The sequence below is a fragment of the Salmo salar genome, unplaced genomic scaffold (assembly GCF_905237065.1).
Source record: "Salmo salar unplaced genomic scaffold, Ssal_v3.1, whole genome shotgun sequence".
Lineage (NCBI taxonomy): Eukaryota > Metazoa > Chordata > Actinopteri > Salmoniformes > Salmonidae > Salmo > Salmo salar.
This window is the reverse complement of record NW_025547613.1, coordinates 421862-447313: the sequence shown is the minus strand read 5'-3', so window position 1 is coordinate 447313 and position 25452 is coordinate 421862. Positions and strand designations below refer to the sequence as shown.

General features: G+C 40.0%; 1 protein-coding gene across 1 annotated transcript; it reads left to right on the top strand.

The window, feature by feature from the left end:
- The first annotated feature begins 352 nt into the window (after positions 1-352).
- On the top strand, positions 353-24343 carry LOC123732099 (NLR family CARD domain-containing protein 3-like). The gene is made up of 8 exons (XM_045711445.1): positions 353-403; positions 6403-6519; positions 9280-9396; positions 11465-11581; positions 13721-13840; positions 15148-15210; positions 22138-22373; positions 22539-24343. The coding sequence occupies exons 1-8, from the start codon at positions 366-368 to the stop codon at positions 24341-24343; spliced, it is 2613 nt and encodes an 870-aa protein (XP_045567401.1). The 5' UTR covers positions 353-365.
- Positions 24344-25452: the final 1109 nt, after the last annotated feature.

The following is a 25452-nucleotide window of genomic DNA, read 5'->3' as shown; positions in this document are numbered from 1 at the left end:
TGTGTCTTTCTATGTCTGTTAGTAAATGTTTTATTTCTAAGAGATAATGAATAAAATACAACAATTGATATTCAATAATTAGTTGTCACTGTGTTAACCACAACCAACGTGCTGGATCTCTGTTTAGGGGTCCTGCCTCTAAAATGAGTCTCTCTGGGGAGAGAGAGGAGGGGGGCCCTGCCTCTAAAATGAGTCTCTCTGGGGAGAGAGAGGGGGAACCTGCCTCTAAAATGAGTTTCTCTGGGGAGAGAGAGGAGGGGGGCCCTGCCTCTAAAATTATTTTCTCTGGGGAGAGAGAGGAGGGGGCCCTGCCTCTAAAATGAGTTTCTCTGGGGAGAGGAAGGAAGGGGGGCCCTGCCTCTAAAATGCATCTCTCTGGGGGACATGACATCAAAACTAAGAGGTGAGATGACAATGTCGTTTAAGAACTTTGTTTCTAAAATGTTATACCGACAATTTTTTCACATTTATTATTTTTCATCAGAAATGATTGCTTACGGGTACCTTCAGGAGTCTGTAAAATATTGTTGTTCTAAGATTTTAATTCATAGATTTTTGTGTATGAATTTTTCTTTTGCAAAACACTATATAGCTGGAATGAAATGTTTGTATCCTGTATATTTGACTGTGATATGTGGTTGTCTCACCAACACACACACACCTATAGAATTTTGGTATGACACAATCGTTTTGCCTACTCTTAATTATTGCCTAATATGTTGGCAGGCATAACTTTATTGTTTTACTAGTTCTGATTGTTGTTACAAGCGGAATTCAGACAATATTACCATTATATCAACACGGTATTCACTCCTGTTTAAACCAAGAAGGGTTCTATCTTGCTTAATATACAGAACCACTAAACTTCTATATAGAACCCTTTATAGGGTTCTTTGATCAGAACTCTAGTGGTTCTTCTTCACTGAACTGATCTTCATTATATCCAAACACACTGGTGGTCAGGGAGGCATCTCTTTATTTGAACGATGGCCCACGTCAACTCTGGCTGACTTTTTTTACAATACAATGAATTACAATACAATACAATACATTACAATACAATACAATACAATACATTACAATACATTACAATACATTACAATACATTACAATACAATACAATACAATACAATACATTATAACACAATACAATACATTACTATACATTACAATACAATACAATACATTACTATACAATACTATACTATACATTACAATACATTACAATACAATACAATACAATACATTACTATACAATACTATACTATACATTACAATACATTACAATACATTACAATAGAATACATTACAATACATTACAATACATTATAATACAATACAATACAATACAATACATTACAATACAATACAATACATTACAATACAATACAATACAATACAATACTATACAATACTATACATTACTATACAATACAATACAACACAATACATTACAATACAACACAATACATTACAATACAATACAATATATTACAATACAATACAATACATTACAATACAATACATTACAATACAATACAATACTAAACAATACTATACAATATTATACTATACATTACAATACATTACAATACAATACAATACAATACATTACAATACAATACAATACATTACTATACAATACTATACAATACTATACATTACTATACAATACAATACATTACAATACAATACAATATAATACATTACAATACAATACATTACTATACAATACATTACAATAGAATACATTACAATACAATACAATACAATACAATACATTACTATACAATACATTACTATACAATACTATACTATACTATACATTACTATACAATACTATACAATACTATACAATACTATACAATACTATACAATATAATACAATACAATACAATACATTACAATACAATACAATACAATACATTATAATACAATACATTACTATACAATACAATACATTACTATACAATACTATACTATACTATACATTACAATACAATACATTACAATACAATACATTACTATACAATACAATACAATACATTACTATACAATACTATACAATACTATACAATACTATACATTACTATACAATACTATACTATACATTACAATACATTACAATACAATACAATACAATACATTACTATACAATACTATACTATACATTACAATACATTACAATACATTACAATAGAATACATTACAATACATTACAATACATTATAATACAATACAATACAATACAATACATTACAATACAATACATTACAATACAATACAATACAATACTATACAATACTATACATTACTATACAATACAATACAATACAACACAATACATTACAATACAATACAATACAATACAATACATTACAATACAATACATTACAATACAATACAATACAATACAATACAATACATTACTAAACAATACTATACAATATTATACTATACATTACAATACATTACAATACAATACAATACAATACATTACAATACATTACAATACATTATAATACAATATAATACAATACAATACAATACATTACTATACAATACTATACAATACTATACATTACTATACAATACAATACATTACAATACAATACAATACAATATAATACATTACAATACAATACAATACAATACAATACAATACATTACTATACAATACTATACAATACTATACAATACTATACAATACTATACATTACTATACAATACTATACAATACTATACAATACTATACAATACTATACAATATAATACAATACATTACAATACAATACAATACATTATAATACAATACATTACTATACAATACAATACATTACTATACAATACTATACTATACTATACATTACAATACAATACATTACAATACAATACATTACTATACAATACAATACAATACATTACTATACAATACTATACAATACTATACAATACTATACATTACTATACATTACTATACAATACTATACATTACTATACATTACTATACAATACTATACAATACTATACATTACTATACATTACTATACAATACTATACATTACTATACATTACTATACATATAGTTTTTCATAATAATAATAAAAAATGAAAGACTGGGTTTAGTTGATTGTGTTGCACTGCTCATGTCCGCATTCTGGAACTGTCCCCGTCCCTGTACAAAACTGCCCGCGTCCACGTCCGGTGCGGCGCCAAGCATATTGTCCCGGTTACGCGCAGAGTGGCTGAGGTGATCTTGGATACCAACGATGGAGTTCGCTACAGTGTTGAGATGTCGAAGTTTATTGTTCAATTTGCTTTTTGCTTTACGGTCAGGGACAGTATGAGTGTCGCCAGATCCTTTTCACTCTCTGTCCTTGTTTCATTTTGTTGTTCACCGGATTCATCATCATCCTCGAGACGAGGTTACAGACGAACGACCTGCTAGCTAGCCAAGCTAGTCGGTACAGCTAGGAAAGCTAGCTAGCTACTCTATCAGCAGCATCCTAGTTATCCTGGCTAGTCGATAAAGCTCGGTAAGCTAGCTAGCTACTCTACCAGCAGCATCCTAGTTATCCTAGCTAGTCGGTACAGCTAGGTAAGCTAGCTAGCTACTCTACCAGCAGCATCCTAGTTATCCTAGCTAGTCGGTACAGCTAGGTAAGCTAGCTAGCTACTCTACCAGCAGCATCCTAGTTATCCTAGCTAGTCGGTACAGCTAGGTAAGCTAGCTAGCTACTCTACCAGCAGCATCCTAGTTATCCTAGCTAGTCGATACAGCTCGGTAAGCTAGCTAGCTACTCTACCAGCAGCATCCTAGTTATCCTAGCTAGTCGATACAGCTAGGAAAGCGAGATAGCTACTCTACCAGCAGCATCCTAGTTATCCTAGCTAGTCGGTACAGCTAGGTAAGCTAGCTAGCTACTCTACCAGCAGCATCCTAGTTATCCTAGCTAGTCGGTACAGCTAGGTAAGCTAGTTAGCTACTCTAACAGCAGCATCTTAGTTATCCTAGCTAACACTACATCATCACCGGCTGCCTGCATTTCTTGTGGACCGATGGAGCTCCCCGGTTGTTTCTTCCACCTGTTAAATCCCGTGGAGGCTTCTCCCTCTCTCGTTGACGGATGCTGTAATGCGTTGCGTGCTGGTGGCAGGGAAGTCAGGCGCAGGAGAATGAACTTGGTAAAAATGGAGCTGTTTAATAAACATCAAAACCTCAGAAAACCAAAGTATACAAAATAACAAATAGAGGGTGCGAAACCCGTCCCACACCAGAATAACAATAAACACCTACATACAACAAACAATCTCCGACAAGGACATGAGGGGAAACAGAGAGTTAAATACACAACATGTCATTGATGGGATTGGAACCAGATGTGATGGAAGACAAGACAAAACCAATGGAAAATGAAAAGTGGATCAGTGATGGCTAGAAGGCCGGTAGTGTCGACCGCCGAACACCGCCCGAACAAGGAGAGGGACCGACTTCGGCAGAAGTTACCTCTGTCCGATTCTCCTCTCTTCACTAGATGGACTGTAACTTTAGTGTTTAACCCCTCTGTGTCCAAGGACCGAACTTTTGAATATTATTTTCGGGCGCCTCAAGTAGGCTGGACACATGACAGTTTTAACAATGTTTTTTTTCTGATGAAAACTAGTTCATTGCATCCTCCATTGAGCTCAGTTTCATAATATTACGTTATGTTATGAAGTAATCGCTAAAAAACAGACCTTATTTTAGGTCATTTTTCACCCTGCCAGCTCTTACTAGTTCAATTGAGCACCATGACGCCAACTCACATTCTGAACATTCTATTCCCAGCTCATTGTTCTGCGTTAAAATGGCAGCTTCTCTATTGTTATCAATGAGACCTGTCGGCAATAACCGTGAACGCCGACCTCGGGTAAATTACTATTAACCTTGTAGGCTGACCTCAATTATTATTATTATTATTATTATTATTATCAGGTAACTTATTATTATTAACAGGGTTCTGGCTACTTTGTGAGTGCTATCCCTGTTCGCTTGGGTACATATTGTGGTGGCCCACAGTCCTAAACGTTAACCATTTTCTGGTCATGGTTAACCATATTTGTTTTCAGAAAAAGGTATACCACCTAAACAAAACGCATGTCCCTGTCCTCTTTTTCAGATGTGGCCGATTTTAAACATCCAGAATACATTTTTTAATTAAGAAATAACACTTTTTTTGATGACTTGTTGTTTCTAAATGGCTGCTGGGTAATTGGATATGCATTGAAATCGTTGCATCGCAGGTTCACAGAGTTGCGTAGGTTCACAGAGTTGCAAACCAAATGGATAGGTCTAGCTCATTGATTTGTAGATCTGACGTAGTTGCTACCTCAGATTATGAGCCTAGTTCAAAGATGAAAAAATAAAAACATGGAGTCTCCTCGTGCATGCGCCCCCAGTCTCATTGTTCTCAGATCGACCACTATCCAAATGCGCTACTGTTTTTCAGCCATGGCCTGCAAAGTCATCATTCAAAGTTCTGGCGCCTTCTGAGAGCCCATGGGAGCGTTAGAAAATGTCACGTTATGCCAGAGATCCCCTGTTTTGGATAGAGATGATCAAGAAGGCCAAGAAATGGTCAGACAGGGTACTTCCTGTACAGAATCTTCTCAGGTTTTGGCCTGCCAAATGAGTTCTGTTATACTCACAGAACCATTCAAACAGTTTTAGAAACGTTGGAGTGTTTTCTATCCAAAGCTAATAATTATATGCATATTCTAGTTTCTGGGCAGGAGTAATAATCAGATTAAATCGGGTACGTTTTTATCCGGCCGTGAAAATACTGCCCCCTATCCATAACAAGTTAACCATAAACATCACACATTTAGTTAATTATATATATAAAACTATTTATTTAGATGGGTGACATTATCTGCCAAAATAACATGTAGATGCAAAATGCAAAAACATGTACATGCAAAATAATGTAGACCAAAAAGAGCTCTCCAGCAGGTACCAAAACATTAAAAGGCCATTTTCTCAAAGTGAGGTTACAAGTATATCATCTTCCAAAGCAGAAACACTTTTCCACTGTTCCTCAACTGTAGTGTATGATATACCATGTTCTAGCTCTGAGGCTCTACTATTATCAAATGTGAAAACACAATTTCAAATTTTGCTACATAAGACCGAGCCGTTCATTTGAGAGAAAGGCAGATATATAACATTTTGCAAAAAAACATTGTCTCTCTGAAATGAAACCATCAAGTGATAGATTTTAAACAAATACATGTCTGTCGTTGAACAATCCGATGCCATGATTAGATAGTGAAAAAACACACTTAAACAATAAAATCTAATTTATGAACATTTCTGAAAATGAGTAGATGAGAGATGTAATGTTTGTCTCTGTTGTGTTGAAGTCCAATCAAGCAGGAGAGACCAGCCTCCCCTGTTCCCAGCTGTGTGTCCATGAAGAGTGACTGGTATATGGGTCATCCTATAGTGTTTAGAGAGGGAGACTTTTCTACTGAACAAAGGTAAGAAGAACTCATGGGTCATGGTCAGTGAGTTAAACAACACTGTCTCTAGTCATTTCTCCTCTCCCATTTTCACATTTCTTTTGGTTGTTTTCATAATCCACAGGCTAATCCTTTAGTCCATTTTCATAGACCTAAAACAATATTAAACAAACACAACGTTCCCTCCACGTGTGTGTGTGTGTGTGTGTGTGTGTGTGTGTGTGTGTGTGTGTGTGTGTGTGTGTGTGTGTGTGTGTGTGTGTGTGTGTGTGTGTGTGTGTGTGTGTGTGTGTGTGTGTGTGTGTGTCGCTCTCCCTGGATGAGGACATGTAATCTCTATCCTGATTGCCTAGTCACTTTTACCCCTACTTACCTGTACATATTACCTCAATTACCTCAACTACCTGGTACCCCTGCACATTGACTCAGTACTGGTACTCCTTATAGTCTCATTATTACCTCAACTACCTGGTACCCCTGCACATTGACTCAGTACTGGTACTCCTTATAGTCTCATTATTACCTCAACTACCTGGTACCCCTGCACATTGACTCAGTACTGGTACTCCTTATAGCCTCATTATTACCTCAACTACCTGGTACCCCTGCACATTGACTCAGTACTGGTACTCCTTATAGTCTCATTATTACCTCAACTACCTGGTACCCCTGCACATTGACTCAGTACTGTTACTCCTTATAGTCTCATTATTACCTCAACTACCTGGTACCCCTGCACATTGACTCAGTACTGGTACTCCTTATAGTCTCATTATTACCTCAACTACCTGGTACCCCTGCACATTGACTCAGTACTGGTACTCCTTATAGTCTCATTATTACCTCAACTACCTGGTACCCCTGCACATTGACTCAGTACTGTTACTCCTTATAGTCTCATTATTACCTCAACTACCTGGTACCCCTGCACATTGACTCAGTACTGGTACTCCTTATAGTCTCATTATTACCTCAACTACCTGGTACCCCTGCACATTGACTCAGTACTGGTACTCCTTATAGTCTCATTATTACCTCAACTACCTGGTACCCCTGCACATTGACTCAGTACTGGTAATCCTTATAGCCTCATTATTACCTCAACTACCTGGTACCCCTGCACATTGACTCAGTACTGGTACTCCTTATAGTCTCATTATTACCTCAACTACCTGGTACCCCTGCACATTGACTCAGTACTGGTACTCCTTATAGTCTCATTATTACCTCAACTACCTGGTACCCCTGCACATTGACTCAGTACTGGTACTCCTTATAGTCTCATTATTACCTCAACTACCTGGTACCCCTGCACATTGACTCAGTACTGTTACTCCTTATAGCCTCATTATTACCTCAACTACCTGGTACCCCTGCACATTGACTCAGTACTGGTACTCCTTATAGTCTCATTATTACCTCAACTACCTGGTACCCCTGCACATTGACTCAGTACTGGTACTCCTTATAGTCTCATTATTACCTCAACTACCTGGTACCCCTGCACATTGACTCAGTACTGGTAATCCTTATAGCCTCATTATTACCTCAACTACCTGGTACCCCTGCACATTGACTCAGTACTGGTACTCCTTATAGTCTCATTATTACCTCAACTACCTGGTACCCCTGCACATTGACTCAGTACTGGTACTCCTTATAGTCTCATTATTACCTCAACTACCTGGTACCCCTGCACATTGACTCAGTACTGGTACTCCTTATAGTCTCATTATTACCTCAACTACCTGGTACCCCTGCACATTGACTCAGTACTGGTACTCCATATAGCCTGATCTCTGAGAGTGAGACAGATATATATTATTACTGTGTTAAACCTAGCAGTACTACTGATTTCTCTGAGAGTGATGCAGATATATATTATTACTCTATTAAACCTAGCAGTACTACTGATTTCTCTGAGAGGCAAATATATATTATTACTGTATTAAACCTAGCAGTACTACTGATTTCTCTGAGAGGCAGATATATATTATTACTGTATTAAACCTAGCAGTACTACTGATTTCTCTGAGAGGCAGATATATTTTATTACTGTGTTAAACCTATCAGTACTACTGATTTCTCTGAGAGGCAGATATATATTATTACTGTATTAAACCTAGCAGTACTACTGATTTCACTGAGAGGCAGATATATATTATTACTGTGTTAAACCTAGCAGTACTACTGATTTCTCTGAGAGGCAGATATATATTATTACTGTGTTAAACCTAGCAGTACTACTGATTTCACTGAGAGGCAGTTATATATTATTACTGTGTTAAACCTAGCAGTACTACTGATTTCTCTGAGAGGCATATATATATTATTACTGTGTTAAACCTAGCAGTACTACTGATTTCTCTGAGAGTGAGACAGATATATATTATTACTGTGTTAAACCTAGCAGTACTACTGATTTCTCTGAGAGTGAGGCAGATATATATTATTACTGTGTTAAACCTAGCAGTACTACTGATTTCTCTGAGAGTGAGGCAGATATATAGCATTTAGCAAAAAACATTATTTCTCTCTCTGAAATGAAACCATCAAGTGATAGATTTTAAACAAATACATGTCTGTCACTGAACAACGCCATGCCATGATTAGATAGTGAAATAACACACCAATCTCTTCCATAATTTCTTTAAACCATAAAGGCACATTTCCGAACATTTCTGTAAAGTGATATGTTGCATGTTGGAGCTCTTCTTATGTTCCCATCTGAGATCAGAGTAGATGAGAGATGTAATGTTTGTCTCTGTTGTGTTGAAGACCAATCAAGCCGGAGAGAACAGCCTCCCCTGTACCCAGCTGTGTGTCCATGAAGAGTGATCGGTCTATGGGTACACCTATAGAGTTTAGAGAGGGAGACTTTTCTACTGAACAAAGGTAAGAAGAACTCATGGGTCATGGTCAGTGAGTTAAACAACACTGTCTCTAGTCATTTCTCCTCTCCCATTTTCACATTTCTTTTGGTTGTTTTCATAATCCATAGGCTAATACTTTTGTCCATTTTCATAGTCCTAAAACAATATTAAACAAACACAACGTTCCCTCCACGTGTGTGTGTGTGTGTGTGTGTGTGTGTGTGTGTGTGTGTGTGTGTGTGTGTGTGTGTGTGTGTGTGTGTGTGTGTGTGTGTGTGTGTGTGTGTGTGTGCAATCCCTGGACGAGGACATGTAATCTCTATCCTGATTGCCTAGTCACTTTTACATCTACCTACCTGTACATATTACCTCAATTACCTCAACTACCTGGTACCCCTGCACATTGACTCAGTACTTTTACTCCTTATAGTCTCATTATTACCTCAACTACCTGGTACCCCTGCACATTGACTCAGTACTGGTACTCCTTATAGTCTCATTATTACCTCAACTACCTGGTACCCCTGCACATTGACTCAGTACTGGTACTCCTTATAGTCTCATTATTACCTCAACTACATGGTACCCCTGCACATTGACTCAGTACTGGTAATCCTTATAGCCTCATTATTACCTCAACTACCTGGTACCCCTGCACATTGACTCAGTACTGGTACTCCTTATAGTCTCATTATTACCTCAACTACCTGGTACCCCTGCACATTGACTCAGTACTGGTACTCCTTATAGTCTCATTATTACCTCAACTACCTGGTACCCCTGCACATTGACTCAGTACTGGTACTCCTTATAGTCTCATTATTACCTCAACTACCTGGTACCCCTGCACATTGACTCAGTACTGGTACTCCATATAGCCTGATCTCTGAGAGTGAGACAGATATATATTATTACTGTGTTAAACCTAGCAGTACTACTGATTTCTCTGAGAGTGATGCAGATATATATTATTACTCTATTAAACCTAGCAGTACTACTGATTTCTCTGAGAGGCAAATATATATTATTACTGTATTAAACCTAGCAGTACTACTGATTTCTCTGAGAGGCAGATATATATTATTACTGTATTAAACCTAGCAGTACTACTGATTTCTCTGAGAGGCAGATATATTTTATTACTGTGTTAAACCTATCAGTACTACTGATTTCTCTGAGAGGCAGATATATATTATTACTGTATTAAACCTAGCAGTACTACTGATTTCACTGAGAGGCAGATATATATTATTACTGTGTTAAACCTAGCAGTACTACTGATTTCTCTGAGAGGCAGATATATATTATTACTGTATTAAACCTAGCAGTACTACTGATTTCTCTGAGAGGCAGATATATTTTATTACTGTGTTAAACCTATCAGTACTACTGATTTCTCTGAGAGGCAGATATATATTATTACTGTATTAAACCTAGCAGTACTACTGATTTCACTGAGAGGCAGATATATATTATTACTGTGTTAAACCTAGCAGTACTACTGATTTCTCTGAGAGGCAGATATATATTATTACTGTGTTAAACCTAGCAGTACTACTGATTTCACTGAGAGGCAGTTATATATTATTACTGTGTTAAACCTAGCAGTACTACTGATTTCTCTGAGAGGCATATATATATTATTACTGTGTTAAACCTAGCAGTACTACTGATTTCTCTGAGAGTGAGACAGATATATATTATTACTGTGTTAAACCTAGCAGTACTACTGATTTCTCTGAGAGTGAGGCAGATATATATTATTACTGTGTTAAACCTAGCAGTACTACTGATTTCTCTGAGAGTGAGGCAGATATATAGCATTTAGCAAAAAAACATTATTTCTCTCTCTGAAATGAAACCATCAAGTGATAGATTTTAAACAAATACATGTCTGTCACTGAACAACGCCATGCCATGATTAGATAGTGAAATAACACACCAATCTCTTCCATAATTTCTTTAAACCATAAAGGCACATTTCCGAACATTTCTGTAAAGTGATATGTTGCATGTTGGAGCTCTTCTTATGTTCCCATCTGAGATCAGAGTAGATGAGAGATGTAATGTTTGTCTCTGTTGTGTTGAAGACCAATCAAGCCGGAGAGAACAGCCTCCCCTGTACCCAGCTGTGTGTCCATGAAGAGTGATCGGTCTATGGGTACACCTATAGAGTTTAGAGAGGGAGACTTTTCTACTGAACAAAGGTAAGAAGAACTCATGGGTCATGGTCAGTGAGTTAAACAACACTGTCTCTAGTCATTTCTCCTCTCCCATTTTCACATTTCTTTTGGTTGTTTTCATAATCCATAGGCTAATACTTTTGTCCATTTTCATAGTCCTAAAACAATATTAAACAAACACAACGTTCCCTCCACGTGTGTGTGTGTGTGTGTGTGTGTGTGTGTGTGTGTGTGTGTGTGTGTGTGTGTGTGTGTGTGTGTGTGTGTGCAATCCCTGGACGAGGACATGTAATCTCTATCCTCATTGCCTAGTCACTTTTACATCTACCTACATTTACATATTACCTCAATTACCTAAACTACCTGGTACCCTGCACATTGACTCAGTACTGGTACTCCTTATAGCCTCATTATTACCTCAACTACCTGGTACCCCTGCACATTGACTCAGTACTGGTACTCCTTATAGCCTCATTATTACCTCATCTACCTGGTACCCTGCACATTGACTCAGTACTGGTACTCCTTATAGCCTCATTATTACCTCAACTACCTGGTACCCCTGCACATTGACTCAGTACTGGTACTCCTTATAGCCTCATTATTACCTCATCTACCTGGTACCCCTGGACATTGACTCAGTACTGGTACTCCTTATAGTCTCATTATTACCTCAACTACCTGGTACCCCTGCACATTGACTCAGTACTGGTACTCCTTATAGTCTCATTAATACCTCAACTACCTGGTACCCCTGCACATTGGCTCAGTACTGGTAGTCCTTATAGTCTCATTATTACCTCAACTACCTGGTACCCTTGCACATTGACTCAGTACTGGTACTCCTTATAGTCTCATTATTACCTCAACTACCTGGTACCCCTGCATATTGACTCAGTACTGGTACTCCTTATAGTCTCATTATTACCTCAACTACCTGGTACCCCTGCACATTGACTCAGTACTGGTACTCCTTATAGTCTCATTATTAGCTCAACTACCTGGTACCCCTGCACATTGACTCAGTACTGGTACTCCTTATAGTCTCATTATTACCTCAACTACCTGGTACCCCTGCACATTGACTCAGTACTGGTACTCCTTATAGTCTCATTATTACCTCAACTACCTGGTACCCCTGCACATTGACTCAGTACTGGTACTCCTTATAGTCTCATTATTACCTCAACTACCTGGTACCCCTGCACATTGACTCAGTACTGGTACTCCTTGTAGTCTCATTATTACCTCAACTACCTGGTACCCCTGCACATTGACTCAGTACTGGTACTCCTTATAGTCTCATTATTACCTCAACTACCTGGTACCCCTGCACATTGACTCAGTACTGGTACTCCTTATAGTCTCATTATTACCTCAACTACCTGGTACCCCTGCACATTGACTCAGTACTGGTACTCCTTGTAGTCTCATTATTACCTCAACTACCTGGTACCCCTGCACATTGACTCAGTACTGGTACTCCTTATAGTCTCATTATTACCTCAACTACCTGGTATCCCTGCACATTGACTCAGTACTGGTACTCCTTATAGTCTCATTATTACCTCAACTACCTGGTACCCCTGCATATTGACTCAGTACTGGTACTCCTTATAGTCTCATTATTACCTCAACTACCTGGTACCCCTGCACATTGACTCAGTACTGGTACTCCTTATAGTCTCATTATTACCTCAACTACCTGGTACCCCTGCATATTGACTCAGTACTGGTACTCCGTATAGTCTCATTATTGTTTGTTTTAATGTGTTCTGTTTGACTGGTACTGTATATATAGACATATTGATGTTTTATTGTGTTACTGTTTGACTGGTACTGTACATATGGACATACTATAAAGTATGTGCATCAATAGACTCTGAAGGATTCAAGTGGAACTGAGATGAAGTGAATCAGTATCTGTATGTGACAACTCAATATTAGGAGGGTGTTAATGTTTTCACATTTATTTTGTTTGTTGATGTTTGTTGATTTATGTAATGTCACATAATTCAATGTTTAATTAATGTAATGGCACATATTTTAATGCTTTATGTCAGCATATATTTTAGTGCTTTATGTAATGTATTTTATCTATTGAAATATGGTTTTATATATTATATATATTGTAGTTTGATGGTGATTCATTATGTTTTCCAGATTCTCTAACCAAACTCTGAGATCAGTCTCTCCAGTACCCAGTCATCTGTCCATGAAGAGTGACTCCTCTATGCATCATCCTATACATTTTAGTGATGGATCAGGGACCTTTGACCCCAGGTAAGTTACTGGTCAGAATTGATGATATTACTATTGAAGAGGAGAACCTTCAAGATCTGAAACCAGATGTATTTTGAGTATCTGAGTATATACTGTAAAGCATCTGCTTATCATTTGTTGTTTATGTCATATATTTTAAGACACTGAGTGTACAAAACATTATGAACACCTGCTTTTTCCATGACGTAGATTGACAAGGTGAATCCAGGTGAAAGCAATGATCCCTTATTGATGTCACTTGTTAAATCCACTTCAATCTGTGTCGATGAAGGGGAGGTTAAAGAAGGATTTTTAAGCCTTGAGACAATTGAGACATGGATTGTGTATGTGTGCCATTCAGAGGGTGAATGAGCAAGTCAATATATTTAAGTACCTTTGAATGGGGTATTGTGGTAGGTCTCAGGCACAAAATTCTAGTAATGGTGTTGTGGACATGTTATTCATTCCAGAGGCTACTACCACACTCAGACAGCACAGTATACTGATCCCAGCTGTCTGTCTATGAACACAGTATACTGTTCCCAGCTGTCTGTCTATGAACACAGTATACTGTTCCCAGCTGTCTGTCTATGAACACAGTATACTGTTCCCAGCTGTCTGTCTATGAACACAGTATACTGTTCCCAGCTGTCTGTCTATGAACACAGTATACTGTTCCCAGCTGTCTGTCTATGAACACAGTATACTGTTCCCAGCTGTCTGTCTATGAACACAGTATACTGTTCCCAGCTGTCTGTCTATGAACACAGTATACTGTTCCCAGCTGTCTGTCTATGAACACAGTATACTGTTCCCAGCTGTCTGTCTATGAACACAGTATACTGTTCCCAGCTGTCTGTCTATGAACACAGTATACTGTTCCCAGCTGTCTGTCTATGAACACAGTATACTGTTCCAAGCTGTCTGTCTATGAACACAGTATACTGTTCCCAGCTGTCTGTCTATGAACACAGTATACTGTTCCCAGCTGTCTGTCTATGAACACAGTATACTGTTCCCAGCTGTCTGTCTGTCTATGAACACAGTATACTGTTCCCAGCTGTCTGTCTATGAACACAGTATACTGTTCCCAGCTGTCTGTCTGTCTATGAACACAGTATACTGTTCCCAGCTGTCTGTCTATGAACACAGTATACTGTTCCAAGCTGTCTGTCTGTCTATGAACACAGTATACTGTTCCCAGCTGTCTGTCTATGAACACAGTATACTGTTCCCAGCTGTCTGTCTGTCTATGAACACAGTATACTGTTCCCAGCTGTCTGTCTATGAACACAGTATACTGATCCCAGCTGTCTGTCTATGAACAGTGACTTCTCCATGGATCATCCTGTTAATTCCAGTGGTGGAAAATCAATCACCTTTGACCGAAGGTACGTCACCACATATAGATATGTTGTTGTAATTTGTAATTTGTTGTAACTGAGTTTATTACTGCACCCTCTTATATCTCTGTAGTGGATGGTCTACTCTGTTAGAGGATCAGTATCTCTCTCTCCTTTATCTCTGTAGTGGATGGTCTACTCTGTTAGAGGATCAGTATCTCTCTCTCCTTTATCTCTGTAGTGGATGGTCTACTCTGTTAGAGGATCAGTATCTCTCTCTCCTTTATCTCTGTAGTGGATGGTCTACTCTGTTAGAGGATCAGTATCTCTCTCTCCTTTATCTCTGTAGTGGATGGTCTACTCTGTTAGAGGATCAGTATCTCTCTCTCCTTTATCTCTGTAGTGGATGGTCTACTCTGTTAAAGGATCAGTATCTCTCTCTCTCCTTTATCTCTGTAGTGGATGGTCTACTCTGTTAGAGGATCAGTATCTCTCTCTCCTTTATCTCTGTAGTGGATGGTCTACTCTGTTAGAGGATCAGTATCTCTCTCTCCTTTATCTCTGTAGTGGATGGTCTACTCTGTTAGAGGACCAGTATCTCTCTCTCTCTCCTTTATCTCTGTAGTGGATGGTCTACTCTGCCAGAGGATCAGTATCTCTCTCTCCTTTATCTCTGTAGTGGATGGTCTACTCTGTATCTCTCTCTCCTTTATCTCTGTAGTGGATGGTCTACTCTGTTAGAGGATCAGTATCTCTCCTTTATCTCTGTAGTGGATGGTCTACTCTGTTAGAGGATCAGTATCTCTCTCTCCTTTATCTCTGTAGTGGATGGTCTACTCTGTTAGAGGATCAGTATCTCTCCTTTATCTCTGTAGTGGATGGTCTACTCTGCCAGAGGATCAGTATCTCTCTCTCTTTTATCTCTGTAGTGGATGGTCTACTCTGTTAGAGGATCAGTATCTCTCTCTCCTTTATCTCTGTAGTGGATGGTCTACTCTGTTAGAGGATCAGTATCTCTCCTTTATCTCTGTAGTGGATGGTCTACTCTGTTAGAGGATCAGTATCTCTCTCTCCTTTATCTCTGTAGTGGATGGTCTACTCTGTTAGAGGATCAGTATCTCTCTCTCCTTTATCTCTGTAGTGGATGGTCTACTCTGTTAGAGGATCAGTATCTCTCTCTCCTTTATCTCTGTAGTGGATGGTCTACTCTGTTAAAGGATCAGTATCTCTCTCTCTCCTTTATCTCTGTAGTGGATGGTCTACTCTGTTAGAGGATCAGTATCTCTCTCTCCTTTATCTCTGTAGTGGATGGTCTACTCTGTTAGAGGATCAGTATCTCTCTCTCCTTTATCTCTGTAGTGGATGGTCTACTCTGTTAGAGGACCAGTATCTCTCTCTCTCTCCTTTATCTCTGTAGTGGATGGTCTACTCTGCCAGAGGATCAGTATCTCTCTCTCCTTTATCTCTGTAGTGGATGGTCTACTCTGTATCTCTCTCTCCTTTATCTCTGTAGTGGATGGTCTACTCTGTTAGAGGATCAGTATCTCTCCTTTATCTCTGTAGTGGATGGTCTACTCTGTTAGAGGATCAGTATCTCTCTCTCCTTTATCTCTGTAGTGGATGGTCTACTCTGTTACAGGATCAGTATCTCTCTCTCCTTTATCTCTGTAGTGGATGGTCTACTCTGTTAGAGGATCAGTATCTCTCCTTTATCTCTGTAGTGGATGGTCTACTCTGTTAGAGGATCAGTATCTCTCTCTCCTTTATCTCTGTAGTGGATGGTCTACTCTGTTAGAGGACCAGTATCTCTCCTTTATCTCTGTAGTGGATGGTCTACTCTGCCAGAGGATCAGTATCTCTCTCTCCTTTATCTCTGTAGTGGATGGTCTACTCTGTTAGAGGACCAGTATCTCTCTCTCTCTCCTTTATCTCTGTAGTGGATGGTCTACTCTGTTAGAGGATCAGTATCTCTCTCTCCTTTATCTCTGTAGTGGATGGTCTACTCTGTTAGAGGATCAGTATCTCTCTCTCCTTTATCTCTGTAGTGGATGGTCTACTCTGCCAGAGGATCAGTATCTCTCTCTCCTTTATCTCTGTAGTGGATGGTCTACTCTGTTAGAGGACCAGTATCTCTCTCTCTCTCTTTATCTCTGTAGTGGATGGTCTACTCTGTTAGAGGATCAGTATCTCTCTCTCCTTTATCTCTGTAGTGGATGGTCTACTCTGTTAGAGGATCAGTATCTCTCTCTCCTTTATCTCTGTAGTGGATGGTCTACTCTGCCAGAGGATCAGTATCTCTCTCTCCTTTATCTCTGTAGTGGATGGTCTACTCTGTTAGAGGATCAGTATCTCTCTCTCCTTTATCTCTGTAGTGGATGGTCTACTCTGTTAGAGGACCAGTATCTCTCTCTCTCTCCTTTATCTCTGTAGTGGATGGTCTACTCTGTTAGAGGATCAGTATCTCTCCTTTATCTCTGTAGTGGATGGTCTACTCTGTTAGAGGATCAGTATCTCTCTCTCCTTTATCTCTGTAGTGGATGGTCTACTCTGTTAGAGGATCAGTATCTCTCTCTCCTTTATCTCTGTAGTGGATGGTCTACTCTGTTACAGGATCAGTATCTCTCTCTCCTTTATCTCTGTAGTGGATGGTCTACTCTGTTAGAGGATCAGTATCTCTCCTTTATCTCTGTAGTGGATGGTCTACTCTGTTAGAGGATCAGTATCTCTCCTTTATCTCTGTAGTGGATGGTCTACTCTGCCAGAGGATCAGTATCTCTCTCTCCTTTATCTCTGTAGTGGATGGTCTACTCTGTTAGAGGACCAGTATCTCTCTCTCTCTCCTTTATCTCTGTAGTGGATGGTCTACTCTGTTAGAGGATCAGTATCTCTCTCTCCTTTATCTCTGTAGTGGATGGTCTACTCTGCCAGAGGATCAGTATCTCTCTCTCCTTTATCTCTGTAGTGGATGGTCTACTTTGCCAGAGGATCAGTATCTCTCTCTCTTTTATCTCTGTAGTGGATGGTCTACTCTGTTAGAGGACCAGTATCTCTCTCTCTCTCCTTTATCTCTGTAGTGGATGGTCTACCCTGTTAGAGGATCAGTATCTCTCTCTACTTTATCTCTGTAGTGGATGGTCTACTCTGTTAGAGGATCAGTATCTCTCCTTTATCTCTGTAGTGGATGGTCTACTCTGTTAGAGGATCAGTATCTCTCTCTAATTTATCTCTGTAGTGGATGGTCTACTCTGCCAGAGGATCAGTATCTCTCTCTCCTTTATCTCTGTAGTGGATGGTCTACTCTGTTAGAGGACCAGTATCTCTCTCTCTCTCCTTTATCTCTGTAGTGGATGGTCTACTCTGTTAGAGGATCAGTATCTCTCTCTCCTTTATCTCTGTAGTGGATGGTCTACTCTGCCAGAGGATCAGTATCTCTCTCTCCTTTATCTCTGTAGTGGATGGTCTACTCTGCCAGAGGATCAGTATCTCTCTCTCCTTTATCTCTGTAGTGGATGGTCTACTCTGTTAGAGGATCAGTATCTCTCTCTCCTTTATCTCTGTAGTGGATGGTCTACTCTGTTAGAGGACCAGTATCTCTCTCTCTCTCTCCTTTATCTCTGTAGTGGATGGTCTACTCTGTTAGAGGATCAGTATCTCTCTCTACTTTATCTCTGTAGTGGATGGTCTACTCTGTTAGAGGATCAGTATCTCTCCTTTATCTCTGTAGTGGATGGTCTACTCTGTTAGAGGATCAGTATCTCTCTCTCCTTTATCTCTGTAGTGGATGGTCTACTCTGTTAGAGGATCAGTATCTCTCCTTTATCTCTGTAGTGGATGGTCTACTCTGCCAGAGGATCAGTATCTCTCTCTCTTTTATCTCTGTAGTGGATGGTCTACTCTGTTAGAGGATCAGTATCTCTCTCTCCTTTATCTCTGTAGTGGATGGTCTACTCTGTTAGAGGATCAGTATCTCTCCTTTATCTCTGTAGTGGATGGTCTACTCTGTTAGAGGATCAGTATCTCTCTCTCCTTTATCTCTGTAGTGGATGGTCTACTCTGTTAGAGGATCAGTATCTCTCTCTCCTTTATCTCTGTAGTGGATGGTCTACTCTGTTAGAGGATCAGTATCTCTCTCTCCTTTATCTCTGTAGTGGATGGTCTACTCTGTTAGAGGATCAGTATCTCTCCTTTATCTCTGTAGTGGATGGTCTACTCTGCCAGAGGATCAGTATCTCTCTCTCTTTTATCTCTGTAGTGGATGGTCTACTCTGTTAGAGGATCAGTATCTCTCTCTCCTTTATCTCTGTAGTGGATGGTCTACTCTGTTAGAGGATCAGTATCTCTCCTTTATCTCTGTAGTGGATGGTCTACTCTGCCAGAGGATCAGTATCTCTCTCTCCTTTATCTCTGTAGTGGATGGTCTACTCTGCCAGACGATCAGTATCTCTCTCTCCTTTATCTCTGTAGTGGATGGTCTACTCTGTTAGAGGACCAGAATCTCTCTCTCTCTCCTTTATCTCTGTAGTGGATGGTCTACTCTGTTAGAGGATCAGTATCTCTCTCTCCTTTATCTCTGTAGTGGATGGTCTACTCTGTTAGAGGACCAGTATCTCTCTCTCTCTCTTTATCTCTGTAGTGGATGGTCTACTCTGTTAGAGGATCAGTATCTCTCTCTCCTTTATCTCTGTAGTGGATGGTCTACTCTGCCAGAGGATCAGTATCTCTCTCTCCTTTATCTCTATAGTGGATGGTCTACTCTGTTAGAGGATCACTATCTCTCCCTCCTTTATCCTTGTATTGGATGGTCTACTCTGTTAGAGGATCAGTAGTAACATCTACAAGTCTCTCTCTCTCTCCTTTATCTCTGTAGTGGATGGTCTACTCTGCCAGAGGATCAGTATCTCTCTCTCCTTTATCTCTGTAGTGGATGGTCTACTCTGTTAGAGGACCAGTATCTCTCTCTCTCTCCTTTATCTCTGTAGTGGATGGTCTACTCTGTTAGAGGATCAGTATCTCTCTCTCCTTTATCTCTGTAGTGGATGGTCTACTCTGCCAGAGGATCAGTATCTCTCTCTCCTTTATCTCTGTAGTGGATGGTCTACTCTGCCAGAGGATCAGTATCTCTCTCTCCTTTATCTCTGTAGTGGATGGTCTACTCTGTTAGAGGATCAGTATCTCTCTCTCCTTTATCTCTGTAGTGGATGGTCTACTCTGTTAGAGGACCAGTATCTCTCTCTCTCTCCTTTATCTCTGTAGTGGATGGTCTACTCTGTTAGAGGATCAGTATCTCTCTCTACTTTATCTCTGTAGTGGATGGTCTACTCTGTTAGAGGATCAGTATCTCTCCTTTATCTCTGTAGTGGATGGTCTACTCTGTTAGAGGATCAGTATCTCTCTCTCCTTTATCTCTGTAGTGGATGGTCTACTCTGTTAGAGGATCAGTATCTCTCCTTTATCTCTGTAGTGGATGGTCTACTCTGCCAGAGGATCAGTATCTCTCTCTCTTTTATCTCTGTAGTGGATGGTCTACTCTGTTAGAGGATCAGTATCTCTCTCTCCTTTATCTCTGTAGTGGATGGTCTACTCTGTTAGAGGATCAGTATCTCTCCTTTATCTCTGTAGTGGATGGTCTACTCTGTTAGAGGATCAGTATCTCTCTCTCCTTTATCTCTGTAGTGGATGGTCTACTCTGTTAGAGGATCAGTATCTCTCTCTCCTTTATCTCTGTAGTGGATGGTCTACTCTGTTAGAGGATCAGTATCTCTCTCTCCTTTATCTCTGTAGTGGATGGTCTACTCTGTTAGAGGATCAGTATCTCTCCTTTATCTCTGTAGTGGATGGTCTACTCTGCCAGAGGATCAGTATCTCTCTCTCTTTTATCTCTGTAGTGGATGGTCTACTCTGTTAGAGGATCAGTATCTCTCTCTCCTTTATCTCTGTAGTGGATGGTCTACTCTGTTAGAGGATCAGTATCTCTCCTTTATCTCTGTAGTGGATGGTCTACTCTGCCAGAGGATCAGTATCTCTCTCTCCTTTATCTCTGTAGTGGATGGTCTACTCTGCCAGACGATCAGTATCTCTCTCTCCTTTATCTCTGTAGTGGATGGTCTACTCTGTTAGAGGACCAGTATCTCTCTCTCTCTCCTTTATCTCTGTAGTGGATGGTCTACTCTGTTAGAGGATCAGTATCTCTCTCTCCTTTATCTCTGTAGTGGATGGTCTACTCTGTTAGAGGACCAGTATCTCTCTCTCTCTCCTTTATCTCTGTAGTGGATGGTCTACTCTGTTAGAGGATCAGTATCTCTCTCTCCTTTATCTCTGTAGTGGATGGTCTACTCTGCCAGAGGATCAGTATCTCTCTCTCCTTTATCTCTATAGTGGATGGTCTACTCTGTTAGAGGATCACTATCTCTCCCTCCTTTATCCTTGTAGTGGATGGTCTACTCTGTTAGAGGATCAGTAGTAACATCTACAAGTCTCTCTCTCTCTCCTTTATCTCTGTAGTGGATGGTCTACTCTGCCAGAGGATCAGTATCTCTCTCTCCTTTATCTCTGTAGTGGATGGTCTACTCTGCCAGAGGATGAGTATCTCTCTCTCCTTTATCTCTGTAGTGGATGGTCTACTCTGCCAGAGGATCAGTATCTCTCCTTTATCTCTGTAGTGGATGGTCTACTCTGTTAGAGGATCAGTATCTCTCTCTCCTTTATCTCTGTAGTGGATGGTCTACTCTGTTAGAGGATCAGTATCTCTCCTTTATCTCTGTAGTGGATGGTCTACTCTGTTAGAGGATCAGTATCTCTCTCTCCTTTATCTCTGTAGTGGATGGTCTACTCTATTAGAGGATCAGTATCTCTCCTTTATCTCTGTAGTGGATGGTCTACTCTGTTAGAGGATCATTATCTCTCTCTTCTTTATCTCTGTAGTGGATGGTCTACTCTGCCAGAGGATCAGTATCTCTCTCTCCTTTATCTCTGTAGTGGATGGTCTACTCTGCCAGAGGATGAGTCCAGGTGTGCAGTGTGTCAGCAGGTTCTGAGGGATCCGGTCTCTATCACCTGTGGACACAGGTTCTGCAGACAGTGCATCACCAGATACTGGGAGAAACCTGCTCCTTCAGGAGACTATGACTGTCCTCAGTGTAGAAAGAGATCCAGAACACTTCCTGTACTACAGAACCTGAGGGAACCCAATGATGCAAGAGGCTCTGAAAACAGTAAGAACACTTGCAGACCTGTGCTAAGTCAATACCTCAATATGATTTAAATGTAGTTAACTACAATAATATGAGATAATATAAGTTACTGTAGTTGTGGAGGCCCACATTTCATCCTGTCAATGACTGTGTCTGATACACATCCATTTTACTCCTCCCTTGTAGTGGATGACAGCCTGCAGAGAGCTATAGTAAACCATAAAGCCAGTCTGAAAAGGAGGTATGAATGTGTGATAGAAGGCATGGAAACAGCAGGGAACCAAACTCCCCTCAACAGGATTTACACAGAGCTCTACATCACAGAAGGAGAGAGTGAAGGTGTTAACAATGAACATGAGGTGTGGCATCTAGAGACAGCATCCAGGACACCAACCTCACATGACACAGCAATCCACTGCAATGACATCTTTAAACCCTTAGCTGGCCAAGAGAGAAGCATCAGAACTGTGCTGACCAAGGGCATCGCTGGCATCGGAAAAACAGTCTCTGTGCAGAAGTTCATCCTAGACTGGGCTGAAGGGAAGGCAAACCAAGATGTGGAGATCATATTTGTGCTTCCTTTCCGGGAGCTGAACTTGATCAAAGATCGTCAGTACAGTCTTCTCAGACTTTTAAATGACTTCCACACAGAACTAGACATAGGCAATGCAAAGAAACTCACTGCCTGTAAAGCTATGTTCATCTTTGATGGTTTGGATGAAAGCAGACTTCCATTAGATTTCCAGCACAATGAAAAGGTGTCTGATGTCACCCAGACATCATCTATTGATGTTCTGCTGACAAACCTCATCAAGGGGAATCTGCTTCCCTCTGCTCTCCTATGGATAACCTCCCGACCAGCAGCAACCAATCAGATCCCCCCTAAGTGTGTTAACCAGGTGACAGAGGTACGAGGGTTCAATGACCCACAGAAGGAGGAGTACTTCAGGAAGAGATTCAGTGATGAGGACCTGGCCAGCAGAATCATCTCACACATAAAGACATCAAGGAGCCTCCACATCATGTGCCACATGCCGGTGTTCTGTTGGATTTCTGCAATAGTCTTTGAACACATGTTGAGGACAGACAAGAGGAGAGAGATGCCCACGACTCTGACTGAGATGTCCATACACTTCCTGCTCATTCAGACCAGCCTGAAGAACCAGAAGTATCATGGAAGAGATGAGATGGATCAAGAGGAGCTCATGGAGTCAGATAAGGAAATTCTTCTGAAGCTGGGGAGGCTGGCGTTTGAAAATCTGGAGAAGGGTAATCTCATGTTCTATGAAGAAGACCTGAAAGAGTGTGGCCTTGATGTCAAAGAAGCCTCAGTGTACTCAGGAGTGTGCACACAAATCTTTAAAGAAGAGTCTGTGATATTTCAGAGAGTGGTGTACTGCTTTGTTCATCTCAGCATTCAGGAGTTTCTCTCAGCTGTCTACATGTACCATTGTTACACAGCCAGGAACATGGATGCACTGAAGCCTTTCCTCAAGCGAAAGTCTAGAGGTGTGTCTGAAGAGCTAACCTTGCATGAGCTGCTGAAGAGTACCGTGGATAAAGCCTTGGAGAGTAAGAATGGACACCTGGACCTTTTTGTCCGCTTCCTTCATGGCATGTCACTAGTGTCCAATCAGAAACTCCTACGAGGTCTGGTGACACAGACAGAAAGCAGTCCGGAGAGCATCCAGAAAACAATCCGATCCCTTAAGGTGATGCAAAGGAAGAACATGTCCCCTGAGAGGTGCATCAATCTCTTCCACTGTCTGATAGAGATGAAAGACCATTCAGTACAGGAGGAAATCCAAGAGTACTTGAGGTCAGAGAACAGATCCAAAAACCTCTCCCTTGCTCAGTGTTCAGCGCTGGCCTACATGCTGCAGATATCAGAGGAGGTTCTGGATGTGTTTAACCTGAAGGAATACAAGACATCAGAGGAGGGTCGTAGGAGACTGCTCCCAGCTGTGAGAGGCTGCAGGAAAGCTCTGTAAGTATTCATGTAAATAACACACACCAAAATAAATTGTAATCATAGCAGTATTTTCATTGGCTGACTGGCTCTAAGTACCCATGTAACTATCCCTCGGAACAAACTTTACTGTATTTAGGAACAACAGTATTTTCATTGGCTGACTAAACTTTCTATCAGCTGAAAACTCTTAAACTATAGTACAAACTGATCAGAAAGGTTGTAGCATTGAACCATAAATGCACGATATACACATTATTAGTGCACGGCTTACAGTGTAAGCAGGGAAAGCTAAGCGTATCATTTTAATACAACCTGTCTGTCATTGTATTTCTTCTGTGTTGGCAGACTCACTGGCTGTAAACTCACAGACACATCCTGTAAAGTGATGGCCTCAGTTCTCAGTTCAAACCCCTCACACCTGAGAGAGCTGGACCTGAGTAACAATGACCTGAAGAATTCAGGAGTGAAGCTGCTCTCTGCTGGACTGGAGGATCCACACTGCAGACTGGAGACTCTGAGGTCAGTATTCCTGTAGTTGGTCAACAAGTGATAACTGTTCACCAGATCCACATGTGTTTACCAGGCACACATAGTCCACACCATATGTGTTTGGAGAGTGAAGCTTACATTTTAAATTTGGTGCTATGCTCCAGCATTTTGGATTTGAGAAAGAATATTTCATATTAGGTGACAGTACAGAATGTCACCTTTTATTTGAGGTTAATGGTGAGAGGTTAGCATGTTTTGATGTAGCCTCTGTTATTGGTAATGATGAGAGGTTAGCATGTTTTGTTGTATCCTCTGTTATTCGTAATGGTGAGAGGTTAGCATGTTTTGTTGTAGCCTCTGTTATTGGTAATGGTGAGAGGTTAGCATGTTTTGTTGTAGCCTCTGTTATTGGTAATGGTGAGAGGTTAGCATGTTTTGTTGTATCCTCTGTTATTGGTAATGGTGAGAGGTTAGCATGTTTTGTTGTAGCCTCTGTTATTGGTAATGGTGAGAGGTTAGCATGTTTTGTTGTATCCTCTGTTATTGGTAATGGAGAGAGGTTAGCATGTTTTGTTGTAGCCTCTGTTATTGGTAATGGTGAGAGGTTAGCATGTTTTGTTGTATCCTCTGTTATTCGTA

Bases quoted from the DNA above. Each gene is read 5' to 3' on its own strand.
- LOC123732099 (XM_045711445.1), top strand. From the start codon at position 366: ATGCATCTCTCTGGGGGACATGACATCAAAACTAAGAG. The intron at 6,520-9,279 runs GTAAGAAGAACT...GTTGTGTTGAAG, and splicing joins GACTTTTCTACTGAACAAAG to ACCAATCAAGCCGGAGAGAA. The intron at 15,211-22,137 runs GTACGTCACCAC...TTATCTCTGTAG, and splicing joins TCAATCACCTTTGACCGAAG to TGGATGGTCTACTCTGCCAG.